We start from the raw sequence: 13,709 nt of genomic DNA, 5'->3' as shown, positions 1-13,709 counted from the left end.
CATTTTGTTAAGATTCATTGGTGGCTTTTGCAAAATCAAAAAGTTGGACCATTATAATTAATATTTTAATCATCACGAGGGGTGCAGTAATTACTGAAATTTAACTGCTGTTGCCCCGATAATGATTTATTTCGAAAGACATATATAAAAACTGGAGTATCTAAATCATTGAGTACGCAACCTTTGACTATCAGATTCAAACCTAGTCCTGCCACCATCAACAAATCCTTAATACCCCATGAACATAAATACGGTATTTAAATATGAAATTAATGATTATGTCAGGAATTTTATGCTATTAAAGGAGAAAAGATTAATTAATTAGCTTGAAAGAGCTAGAGTCCTGAAGGCAACATCTATAAGTAGTAATAATGAAAACCCCAACAAACGTATAGATTTATGCCTTGCTGTAGCATACATATAAGTTAATTTTTTATCAGACTCATTATCAAAATCTGCAAATCCTGTTTTTCCGTGGTAAATCTCTAACTTTTGTTACATCATGTCAACAATCATCCACACCAAAATCACGTTGGATGGCTTCTTTAACAGCAATATGGTAATCACTTTCAATGAATGTTAAAGAAAAGATCAGGGTCCAGGGACAGCTAGTAGCCAATTGTTTAAGCGCATCTGACCATAAATCCAACATATTTCAACATGGCTCCTCATGGTAGTTTCCCATTAATTAACTTTCAGAGAAAGTCGGGCAAAGCAAGTAAAGTCATTAAAGCTTATCTGAACTCTAGGGGAGGAAAAAAAATAAAGGGGAAAAGAGTAGGCTTCTTTTTCTAGGGAATGGGAAACTTCAAATCAGTTCCCCATGGTAATAGTGTTAATGCAAAAAACGTTTACGTGGTCGATTTTAGCTGGTTTTTCAAGCATATGCAGGACCATTGTTGAATGGTAATGACGCACGCGTCTAACCGTCATCAAGGAACACGAACACTGCCTGGTCAAACTTTCATTTCTCCACCTCATTGAAGATTTTACCTGAGCTCTATATATATTGACAAAACGCGGTTGCTCTTAAACTGGCAGAGAGAAAGCTAGTCTAAGAAAACAAAGATATATATATTTTTTAGAACAGGCCAAGCAAAGAATTGTTATATATTGCCTTTGTTTTCTTCTATCTTTCAATCTGTTTGCATTGTTAAGGAATCTTTGTTATAGGCTTATAGCTAGCTTCGAAGGTATTGTCTTGGAGAATTGGAATCAAACCACATGCAGGAAATGACTGCAGAGGACGGCAATCGTTACCAACATCACCACCATCATTCTGATACAGAGGTTTTAGCAGGCGATAAAGTGCCTCATAGCGGTCCATTGAGCGGACCTCTGAACAAAAGGGCAGGAAAGAAAAGTGCCCGGTTTAGCGTTCCGGACTCAACCTCTTCTAAAGATGATGGTTACGTTGAGATTACCCTGGATGTTCGTGATGACTCCGTGGCGGTTCACAGTGTAAAGGCTGCAAATGGAGCTGATTTGCAGGAAGATCCTGAGCTAACCTTGTTGGCCAAAGGTCTTGAGAAGAGATCAACTGTGGGATCGTCGATGGTGAGGAATGCTTCGGCAAAGATTAGGCAGGTGGGGCATGAACTGAAGCGATTGACATCGTTCTCCAAGAAGCCTGCTCGCTTTGATAGGACCAAGTCTGCAGCTGCTCATGCTCTGAAGGGACTCAAGTTTATTACCAAGACTGATGGTGGACATGGATGGGCTGCTGTGGAGAAGCGGTTTGATGAAATTACTGCATCTAATAATGGTGCTTTGCCTCGTGCACGCTTTGGTGAATGCATAGGTATGTTTGGATAGTATTTGAAATCTAAACTGGCTTTTGCAGAAAATTGTTGCAGATGTTTCAATTCCGTGAGATTTTTGTGAATTGATGTAATGGCAGGAATGGAGTCAAAGGAGTTTGCAGGGCAGTTGTTTGATGCACTTGCTCGAAAACGAAACATTCAAGGTGATTCAATTGATAAGGCTCACCTAAAAGAGTTTTGGGATCAGATCTCGAATCAAAGCTTCGATGCCAGGCTTCAAACTTTCTTTGAGATGTAAAGTTTCCGTTTTCCTTTTTTGACCTTTTCTTAGATCCAGTGTTTATCAATATGCTATACACCTTGCATTGCCTTTTATTAGAGCTTGGTCTTAAATCAAGTGGTTAACAAAATGCAGGGTGGATAAAGATGCAGATGGAAGAATAACTGAAGAGGAAGTCAAAGAGGTATGGCATGTTAATTTCAGCTACTAAAATTAATTTGTAAATAGACAGAAGCTGACTATGATATATTTCTTAATTTCAGGTGTTTTGAGTAATTTTGATTTGTTGTTTTGAGTGATCAAGCATGTGCTTTGTGTCAGATATTCTCAGACAATTTTTTGTGATAATTTATATCTCATAGTTGATGTACTTTTACAGATCATCAGCCTGAGTGCCTCTGCAAACAAACTCTCAAATATCCAGAAACAAGCTGAGGAATATGCAGCCTTGATTATGGAAGAATTAGACCCAGACCATCTAGGATACATCATGGTAAATTCAAGCATTTTCTTACTATTTTTGTTGGCTTTTATGTTAAAGTTTTGGCTTCAATTGGATTACCAATTTACTACAATTCTAATACTTTTAACAGATAAACAACCTGGAAATGCTTCTGTTACAAGCACCAAACCAATCTGTGAGAGGAGAAAGCCGGAACCTGAGCCAAATGCTAAGCCAGAAGCTTAAGCCTACATATGATAGCAACCCAGTGACGAGATTCTTCCGGGACACCAAGTATTTCTTACTAGATAACTGGCAGAGGGTGTGGGTGATGGCTTTGTGGATTGGGGTTATGTGTGGCCTATTTACATACAAATATATCGAATATCGAAGAAGAGGAGACGTATTTAAGGTAATGGGGCATTGCGTTTGCTTTGCCAAAGGTGCAGCTGAGACACTTAAATTGAATATGGCCCTGATTTTGCTACCAGTCTGCCGTAACACCATCACCTGGTTAAGGAACAAGACAAAATTAGGTGCTGCCGTTCCCTTTGATGACAACCTCAACTTCCACAAGGTAACAGACAACAGAACATGTCTTCTACTTATGTTTTCTTAGCTAAGGATTGCATATATGTTCAAATTATAAGCTAAATCAATGGGGGTTTATTTGGTTATTTCATTTCAGGTGATAGCAGTTGCAATTTCTATTGGGGTCGGGATACACGCCATTTCCCATTTGGCATGTGATTTCCCCCGCCTGCTTCATGCCACTCCTGATGAGTACGAGCCGATGATAAAATATTTTGGAAAGCAACCCGAGAGCTACTGGCATTTTGTGAAGCACCCAGAAGGAGTTACCGGGATCGTAATGGTGGTGTTAATGGCCATAGCTTTCACGCTAGCTGCGCCTTGCTTCAGGCGGGGTAGGATGGACCTTCCCAAGCCTCTGAAGAAGCTCACTGGCTTCAATGCCTTCTGGTACTCTCACCATCTATTTGTCATTGTTTACACTCTCCTCATTGTGCATGGAATGAAGCTCTTCCTGACCCAGAAATGGTACAAGAAAACGGTAAGCAATGATCACTTCAAATTCCTGAAATTCAGTAATGGCAATTATTTAATGAAATCTCAAATTTTATTTTTTTTTTGGAAATTGGCAGACCTGGATGTACTTGGCAGTTCCAGTTACCCTTTATTTATGTGAAAGATTGACGAGGCTGCTTAGATCAAGCATCAAGCCCGTTACTATACAGAAGGTAAGCCCCTGTGGCATATGACCAGATTCTACAAAAATTAAAAAAAAAATGCAATTCATCCAGATATCTAACCTATCCTCGAAATTGTTAGGTTGCTGTTTATCCTGGAAATGTACTCGCACTTCACATGTCGAGGCCCAATGGATTTAGATACAAGAGTGGACAGTACATGTTCGTCAATTGTGCTGCGGTGTCTCCATTTGAATGGTATGTGTTAGCCTTACGAATGGGGGATCTGACATAACTGTCATTGTTTTTTAACCCGGACTTGTTTGTCTTGTCAACTCTACTTTAACAATAAGAAGGAAAACCTTGTTTGACATGACAATGATTGCTCACATGGAAACAGGCACCCATTTTCCATTACGTCCGCCCCCGGAGATGACTATCTCAGTGTTCATATCAGGACTCTTGGTGACTGGACACGACACCTCAGGACCGTATTTTCAGAGGTGAGTTCACCAACGGTCCTTGATTAATTAATTTGGCACATATACTTTATCAATTTTCGACATTTTTCCCGTTTTTCAAATTTGACGGCCCAACCATCGCATAAGTAGCTAACAATAGTTAATAAATCCTAACTACCCCTAAGATTTTAATCATGGAAATGTGTCAAGGCTACCGGGATTTACGTTCCATTTGTTCTTCCAGGTTTGTCAACAACCGACTAATGGAAAAAGTGGCCTGCTCAGAGCCGATAACAAGCCAGAGTAAGTCACTAACATTTTCTCCTCTCCCTTTCCAAAGCTACAAAAAAAACACTGGCAATTTATTGCATATGTCGGGAGGAATCCTCTTGGATCTCTAGGCTTAATTAGGGGTTCGTGCTGCGTACGTGACAGGCACTTCCCTTGGTCAAACTCTATTAATTTAATTAACTGAGAATTGTGCACACAACTCTTTGTTTTGCTTCTTATATATATAGAGCATCATGACACCAACTTATGATTCTTTTTAGTAGTTTTTCATATATTTTACGCACTGTTTACACACTTTAGACACGTATAAAATACACTAGTAGTTCCCAAGTGATGAAATTGCAAATATAAATAAAGCAGAGATGTGATTGGCAGTCTCTTGTCTGACAGCATAAAAGATAGACCAAAGATATCAAGGCAATTAGTGCAAGTAGGAAATAATTCATCTTTGCCATCAGAGCCGAGCTGGTCCTCCATTTCATCATGCTAGATGATATTTACTATATATTTTATAGCATGGACACTGTAGGAGTTCATCTTTTTCTAGCGAGGAAATTAACCATCAATTCAAGATTTTTATTCACAACTTAATCCTATGGTCCCGCAAGTCAATAGTTAAAGTGGTTTTTTTTTTTTTTTGAGTTTTATCTTTATCTTTACGTTCAATTGCAAAATTTTGGACTAGGATATGGTGATCATGGTTAGTGCCATTGGCTGCTATAGAAATGTCATTTTCATTTTTTGTCATTTCTCCTTGTCATGTGGTGCCATACGCTATCTCCTAAGGCCTAGCTCATTGAAATTAGACATCATTCTTATATTTCATCGAATATCAATTATTTTTATGTCTGTCGCCTCTAAGCAAGAAGACAAAAACAAGAGCATCAAGATCTTGAAAATAAGGAGGAATTTATCTTTCAAGTACAACTATGTCGTGGCTGCCAGGCCACAGAAGATTGGGTTGCTTAGATAGTTACAAACAATAATTTCAAAATATTGATGCATGAAGTTGAATTATTTGTTTCAAACCCCGACCGACAAATACAAACATGCTAATGAAAAAAAATTGGTAACATGGTCTCTGTCAGCTTCGAACCTATAACACGAATGTTAGCAAACCTTCCTAGATGGACGTCAGCGGCGTGGATGCCCCAACAATACAAAAAAAGAAAGTTCAAAAAGTCGTTTCCATGCTTAGTTGTAGATTCCTTCCGAGATTATACTGTATTTACTTTTATGATAAAAAGGTATATTTCATTTGACAAGTGATGTGCTAACGATAAATTCTTCAATGGGATTGGCTTTGAAACAGTTTCCCAAGAGTTCTAATCGATGGGCCGTATGGGGCACCAGCACAAGACTACAAGAAATATGAAGTGGTTTTGCTAGTGGGGTTGGGGATTGGAGCAACCCCAATGATCAGCATTGTCAAGGACATAGTGAACAACATCAGGGCCAGGGAGGAGGAAGAGAGTGCCCTGGAGAATGGAAATGCGGATGGCGTTAACAAAACGAGTCCTCCCAATTCCAAAAGAAAAGAAAGCTTCAAGACAAGGAGAGCATACTTTTACTGGGTGACAAGGGAACAAGGCTCCTTTGATTGGTTTAAAGGAATAATGAATGAGGTAGCTGAAATGGACCACAACCACGTGATAGAGCTCCACAATTACTGCACCAGCGTTTATGAAGAAGGTGATGCTCGCTCTGCTCTCATTGCCATGCTTCAGTCTCTCAATCATGCTAAAAATGGCGTCGACGTTGTTTCTGGTACAAGAGTAAAATCCCACTTCGCCAAGCCTAATTGGCGCAGTGTCTACAAGCAAATTGCCGTCAATCACAACAATACTCGAGTTGGTATGTACACTGAACAACCCTTCTTTTATTATTATTTATAATTTTCTCTATAAAACTATATATCCAACATATGATATTTAATTATAGAATTCGGATTCTAATCCATTCAATAAAAAAAGCTTTTACATTAAAAAAATCACTAAAATATTTTGAGTTCGAGAAGAATTGCACATGTTTCTGTTAACTTTAGGCACTCCATTATCTTCTTATCTTTAATGTTCAGGAAAGCAACGTTTCTAAGCTTTCTTTATTTGCTCATCACTTTCGTAGAAAAAGACGAAAAAGATATTTATTAGCTAGCATGTGCTTTTGCTCATGACAATGGTGATGTAGTGGTATGATGATAATAGTGACAGCAATTATTTAGAAAATGAAATTTTTTGCATTTATATTAAGTAATTATCATTACAAACCCTCTTATGTTCATATGGGCAAAAACAGTGATAGACAACATTGATATCTTTATTTAAGAAAAAGGAAATTAAAAAGCCTTAGTGCTTTTCATGATTATAAATAAATGAGCTAACGAATTTTGGTGGAATGGCAGGGGTGTTTTATTGTGGGCCACCGGCTTTGACAAAGGAGCTAGGCCAGCTAGCTTCAGATTTCTCCCACAGGACATCCACCAAGTTTGATTTCCATAAAGAGAATTTTTAATCCAACAGTCGGATGAGGAGGAGCTAAAAAAGCAAGCCTTTCAAAACTCAGCCACAGACAGTTCCATCCATCCACCTTGATCCCACTATCTCAATTGTACAAAGATCTTGGCTCTCCTCTTGTTGACCACTTATAATATGTTCCTTTTTTTTTTTTGTAATTACATATGATTTTTATTTTATGTATCAGAATTTTCTGCACAAAAAAGAAAATATCAATATAAAATTTGGTAAATAATTGAGGCAAAAAAGGATAGCGCGTTGGTTGATTGAGGTTTGGTGGTATCACACCAAAGAGATTGTGGCGTTGGATGAGAGATACGCAAGTGTGAGTTGCGTAACTCAAAAGTTATGCTTTGCTCACCCATTTTTTTCTGTGCCAATTAATGTGGTCCAAATCCAATCCCTACAATTATTTAACCTCATGATTGGAATCATAAAGTAAGTGCAGACTGGTATAAACAGTGAAGAATTTTGTTATTCTGTGTAGTTAAAGAAAAAACCAGGTTTTCCAAGCTTTGCCCATTATGTTCTGATTTGTTTACCCCGACAGGCTTTCGATCGATGGAACGAAAAGTTGGATTTGACTGTTAACCCTTGAAAGAAAAGACAGTCCTTTAAAGAGAGGTGTCCCTGAAGTTCATTTATGTTTCCGTTTTTGCCTCTGGAAGCTAGGCCTGATTAATTGGCTTGAAGTCAAGCCTTGATCCGCAGCGTGATTGGGCTGGAAAGGGATTAGAGGTTTCTTCATTGGCATGTTCACATCTGCGGTTCTGCTGCTGTTGATGCTGGGGGAAACTGCCTTTGACTTTAACTGTCTTGGCACCTCCAGCCTCTCTAGAATCCTTGTAGTAGTTATATCTAGCTGCCTGCTGCTGTCTGGTGGGGATAGAAGTAGAACTGATTGACCTGAATTGGGTTTAGCTGTACAAGTGGGAGAATTTTTCACAGGGACTTCATGGACAACCAGTCGCTCCCATTCTTCATCAATAGAAGCTGTGGTTTTTTCTTCTCCAGCTAACTGATCTAGCTGTGACATTTCCTCATTGACAACCACGACATCATCTGATGAAGTTGATTGTGCAATCAGTTTGGTGGGGTCAGGTTTGGTTGTGTATAGTTCAGATGTTGCCTCATTCGTATTTGGAGGTACAGACCTGGAATATATTATTCATGTCATCAAGGAAGCAAATATCAAAACGGCATTCAACATTTACCATTCAGTCTGCACGTCGATGCTGACATGATGAGTCCAAAACGCTGAGTTTTAAACTCATGAGAATGAAGGAATCAGTTCATTTTATGGAGTTAAAATGTAATAATAAAGCAACGATTGGAATAGTCCAACAATAACAGCAGTCAGCAATACGAACATACTCAAAAAATTACTTTCGTGTTTTTCAAGTAGCATCCCGGGCAGAAGGCTGATCTACAATGGGGGTGATGAAAATGCAGCCAGGTTATGAGAAATAGCATTTTGCAATATATTATGAAATCCTAGATAATTATACAATGCTCTAAAATAGAGATCAACTAAAATTTAAATAATGTGATAGTTGCTTATGTATATATGGCAATCAACTATCTTTAAATTGATATCACTTCACAACTTAATGGATATAGACTGGATTCATTACTTACAGATGACAAGAAGTAAAAATTCCACTAATCTACGAATAAGTTTAGAAAAAAGGACAAAAAATCCCACTTATCTGAGTCTGTCAACAATCCTACCTCTTTTTCCTCTACTTGTTAACAAAACCATACCAACATATGACTCTATTCTTTCTGAACTTTATGATCTGAGATGTTTGCAGAAAAGATCTTTAGCCATTAATAGGCCTTGATAAGTACTCATCTTCAACTCTGAGGTTGTTAGAAAAGATTTATTGACTTCACAACATGGGGAAAAAAAGCATGTACATTAAATTGTTTTTAATGGGTTTGCATTTGGAAAGTCGGAAGCAGATGGTGAGTATGGTTACCCGAATTGTAAGCTCTCTTTTACAAGCAAGTTAAGTTTTTGATGGAAACCTCTTTCATACAGGACTGGATTGTAGTCTCTTGAGTCCAACTGCCAGAAATTCATAAAGAATGAAATTAAAGCAAATATGAACATGCCAGCCATCAATATTAACCAGGCAAAAGTAAGACTAACTGACATATCTTCTGGGAGAAAACTATGTGGCTTTTCTGGCTAAAACATCTGTGAGTGCAGCCTAAGCGCATAATGGATTGACAGTAATTTATAGCTTCTATACCAAGACCAAGTGGCATGACTCAATAGGTATAAATAATATTTTCATATCTGATAATGCAGTTAGTTCATTTATACAGCTTTCTGCCCTTTGCAACCAATTGCAATATACAATGCAAAATCTGGATGATATACACACAAGTTTTTAAAAGAACGGTATAATAATTCCTTATGGTAAGAAGAAGGACAAGCTGGAGCTGAAAAAAAGAACATTGATTTTGAACAAATGTGAAAGTAAACAAAAATAACAATGTAGATAGTGAAAGAAACTACAAAGAAAAACTTTTAACCTTGAATAAGGAGGATTGAATGGAAATCTCAATCTCTTTAGGCACTGAATGATCAATGAATTGATTGACATCAGAAAAGGGCAAGACTTCCTCTGATCCTGCAAGGCGCTGCACGTTTTAATACAATCAAACAATACAGATTTACCAACCAAGCTTAACTCCATCACCGAGAAAATTTGTATCCAAAGCAGAAGCACTAAAACATTCTGAGGGTTAGGTGGATTACAATGAAGACAGTGGACTGAAAATATTATTTAGCAATGACTGTATAGACCATCAGCTAATAATAAAGCAGCATAATATTCACCCTGAGAAGCATTGGCCCATTATCTGAAGGTTGAAGAATGTAATAGCAATGGAATGTTGCCTCCCTCATACTTTCTATATTGCAATTTGAAGAGCATACCAAGCCTTGGTCCAATGACTGTAGAGCGCTGCAAAGCCCTTTGAAAACTGACAAATTATAGCTGGATTAGGAAAATGTAATAACAAAGGAAAAGGAAAAGAAAAGAAGAACAGTTTCAGAGTTTTACAGAAGTTTCTCACAATTTTTTATAACCAGAATTTATTGAGATAAATTTGCAATTAAGGCAAAGTCACAAATCCTAGATAAACTGCCTCAGTAAATGTTCACATTGCAAAACAATAGCAAACAAAAGGACTTCCACGCACGTTGAAAATTCAATTCTAACTGATCCATTTCATCTGAAGCAGCTTCTATCTCGGGAGAAGCCGATGGAGTTACAAAATAGGGATTCCCAAATATAACTCCTGTGAAAAATGAAAATAAAGGAGAATATTAGCCAAGGCATAAGTTCAAGTAAAATACTAGTAGAATCATTTTTATCCAGCTCTCATATTTCTGGAAATTGCCTGGACCAGTAGCCTGGCAATTTAAATTATTTATTAACAAAGACTTCTTTTAAAAGATGCAATGACGGAAAGATTTCCATTAAGATGTCAAAAATGGAGCTTCATTCTTGAGATTTACCTTCACTTAGAGACCCCAGGTTGGTCCGCTCTATTATATTGAAGTCAACAGGTGAAGAAACCTGTTGGAGTTTCATAGAGCTCTGGAAAGAGGGCATAAACAGGATTGTGTTTTCGCCAACCTTCACAGAATTGTCAATCACATCAATTGCTCCAAGATCATGGAAAGTTACTGCACAGGAAGGCCCTTCAATCCTACTTTTTTCTGCATTGCACAATGGAACACCATGGCACCTACATGTCTATAGGTAGTGGATCCAAGGATTATTGAATTTATTGTTCTGCTTTCAAAAGGAAATGAAATATGGCACAATCGCATAAGAATATGTATCTGCAGTTTGCATCATGCATGTAGGGATGTGAGAGCAGAATAAGAGTGGTACGTATCAATGCATATAGGCATGAAAGCATGGACAGTAGACAGAAATTCTAAATATTACTACTGGAAGAACACAATAGCCTCTTCTGTCAAAAATTCTTAACTCTGCCAGTTTCAAAGCTGCCATTTATTATGATTATACAAAATTTCTTTGTCCTAAGCCGTTAGCATGGATTCACTTGAAGGTCTGACTACTTTAGAAGTTATTTCCTTTCATTGTTGTCCAAAAGATCATTAGAGAAGAAATAGCAGCCCATAGCATTGGTGTAACAAGCCGAAACTTACCAATTAAGCACAAATAATGATTAAAGAGAGAGATAGGAATCCTCTACAGAATATCCAGACTCACCAAGCCCTAAGTGCTACATAGAATATTACTGAGGGTGAAAAAAGAGTAAGCTATGTTTATAAGTTGATTTTCCAGTTACTGAGAGGAATTTCTATTCATGGTTGCCATTAGATTTCTTGAGATATTTAATACATATAATGCTTGGATATCTATAGAAGATTGGTAGATTTTTCTCAACTTGAGAAAACTATCTTGTTTCCTAAAATTCAATGAAATGGTCAATGAACATTGATAATGTATGAGTAAATACACTAAATGGTAGCTAAATTAATACACACATTCAATACCTTACAAGGGTTGAATCCGTCAATTATATGATTGACAGAAGCAGATAAGTTGCAGGATATCTGCTTCAAAGAACCAGCAAGGTTACTATTAAAGATAAAACGAGCTTGCAACGGCTCTTCCGTATCGTCCCTTAGATCTTGTAGCCACTGTTTCACCAGGCCATGAAATACTTTGACCTCTGTCAAAGTTACTAGAATATTACAAAAAAAATGTATATATTTATATGATACTCTTGTATTCAGTGGCTAAACATACTAAGCATTTGATTGAATCGTAGGAAGCAACATTAACAATACCATGCAATTGCTAAGAAATCTGATCTCAAGCACAGGATGTATAAAGTAACTTAATATGATAATAGTTTCTGGAAGGAAATCCTCCTTCCTTTTCCAGGATTCCACCAAGAATTTGAAGGACTCATGTGCCTCCACTCAGGCTTCTATTACATCATGACAAGCATAAAACTGATACAAGCCACTCATCATGATAAAAGTCCCATGTTATCGATTAGCAAAATTCAAATGATTTTATGACCTGAATGTTGCAACTGACTAGTATTCTGCGTCAAAGTGAATAGTTTATATTTGTGGTTTGAGCTATTCCTTCATGCAAAATGGCCAAATAACTTGAGCAAAATAGTTAATTGAATGTAAATAGACATCAGTTATGATAAACATAAGACTCTTTCTTGATCATCAAAGCTGCTGTTCTACATTAAATGCATGGGATGAAAGGACTGAAACCTGGAAGGTAGGATTGAAAGGAGCAGTTGTCAAGATCAGAAATACATCTGGCAAAACTGTTTATATTATCTCTTATATCACTGAGATGGTTTGATCTTTGCTCAAGCAAAACGAACTCGACTGAAACACATTTATCTGCTGCATCCTGCAAGAAAATAAAGCTTGAAGGTTATGCTAGAAAGCCAAAGAAATGCAAAATCCAAACTTTGGTACTATGTAGCTCACCATAAGAGTCTCTTTCAAGGCAGAGTCTATATTTTCAGGTAAAAATGAACTCAAGACAATCACTTTCCGCACGATATCTTTTCCTCCCCACGAATACAAAACTTGATCACTCAAGACACTTGCAAGTTTCATAGCTGCTAAATGAAACAAAATTTCAATCAAACCTAAAGTACAGCATCCACTAACGAATTTTTTATTATTGTTTCAGGTGTGGTTTGTTTGTTATTTTTACTGCGTGCTTCTTGTTTCTTAAGCAGTAAAATCAAAATTATAATTGATTAAAAATGAATAAAAAATAACATGCAACATTAGTTTTAATACATTGTTTTGTATAAAAGGAAAATCATACATTTAAAAAAATTTTAATTCTTCAAAAATACTGCTTGCATTTACATCCAAACCTTTTTTTTTTTTTTCGCTTTTAACATTTGAAGCAAAATGTTGAAAGCAAAGTAACAACCGCACCTAAACAATAAAAATGAAACATAAAACAGAACTTGATTGATCTAAACGATTAAAGTTGTGCATCTGCTTAACAAAATAAGAACTCTGCTTTACATAATCGAAACAAACATATATAAAAACTTGAGAGAGAGGGAAGGACCGTGGCAAGAGAGAGATCCAGAATCGTTGATCTCAGGGAAAAACGAATCGGTTGGCAAACTATTCACAGCGTGGTGGAAATCACGAAGACTGAAGTCTACTCTTGGACTATACGCCACCTTTAGCTGTGTACCAGATTTTTAAGTCAAAAACTCAAAATACATCTCATTTATTGAAATCTCCGATTAAATCAAAAAGAGTTACCTCGTCCGAAGAAGAAATGCGATTTTTGATGACGTAGCACAAACCAATTCGATCTCCGAGTGAATCCGATTTATTCCTCCAATTCCACGAAACAGTGTAGAGATTAGCCAGCTGTAACAGTGACTGCGAAAACCGCGACCAAATTTCTTAATCGATCGATCAATTTATAGCAAATTTTTATCTCTGCGTTTGCGATCGAATACCTGCTTTAGGTCTCTGAGCAATGGAGACGAGAGGCTACATAGATCCAGCAAGAAACAGACGAGAACCATTTGTTTCTTCTACTACAATTCCTTTTTCAGTCGATTTTGAGAGCACTAGTTCGGCGCGAATTGTTTGATGAAATGCAAATTTGAAAATTATTAGTTTATAAAAGGAGATAAAATTTCTGTTTCGGCCCCTACATTTTGTTGATTTTAAAAAGAT

At 37.1% G+C, this 13,709-nt stretch overlaps 2 protein-coding genes across 2 annotated transcripts; one reads left to right on the top strand and one right to left on the bottom strand.

Moving 5' to 3' along the window:
* LOC18605235 (respiratory burst oxidase homolog protein C) lies at nt 927-8,323 on the top strand. The gene is made up of 12 exons (XM_007038133.2): nt 927-1,801; nt 1,901-2,057; nt 2,179-2,227; nt 2,423-2,536; nt 2,637-3,062; nt 3,174-3,557; nt 3,649-3,744; nt 3,836-3,951; nt 4,094-4,196; nt 4,399-4,457; nt 5,758-6,299; nt 6,847-8,323. Exons 1-12 carry the CDS (start codon nt 1,225-1,227, stop codon nt 6,954-6,956), a joined length of 2,733 nt encoding a protein of 910 aa, XP_007038195.2. The 5' UTR covers nt 927-1,224; the 3' UTR covers nt 6,957-8,323.
* LOC18605234 lies at nt 8,069-13,673 on the bottom strand. The gene is made up of 11 exons (XM_018117788.1): nt 13,487-13,673; nt 13,284-13,406; nt 13,081-13,204; nt 12,477-12,610; nt 12,252-12,396; nt 11,508-11,686; nt 10,494-10,734; nt 10,175-10,273; nt 9,810-9,955; nt 9,503-9,610; nt 8,069-9,029 (listed from the first exon to the last, which is right to left on the bottom strand). Exons 1-11 carry the CDS (start codon nt 13,553-13,555, stop codon nt 8,937-8,939), a joined length of 1,461 nt encoding a protein of 486 aa, XP_017973277.1. The 5' UTR covers nt 13,556-13,673; the 3' UTR covers nt 8,069-8,936.

Source organism: Theobroma cacao, chromosome 3, assembly GCF_000208745.1.
Source record: "Theobroma cacao cultivar B97-61/B2 chromosome 3, Criollo_cocoa_genome_V2, whole genome shotgun sequence".
Classification (NCBI taxonomy): Eukaryota; Viridiplantae; Streptophyta; class Magnoliopsida; order Malvales; family Malvaceae; genus Theobroma; species Theobroma cacao.
Note: the sequence above shows the minus strand (reverse complement) of the source record. Positions and strands in the feature narration are given on the sequence as shown.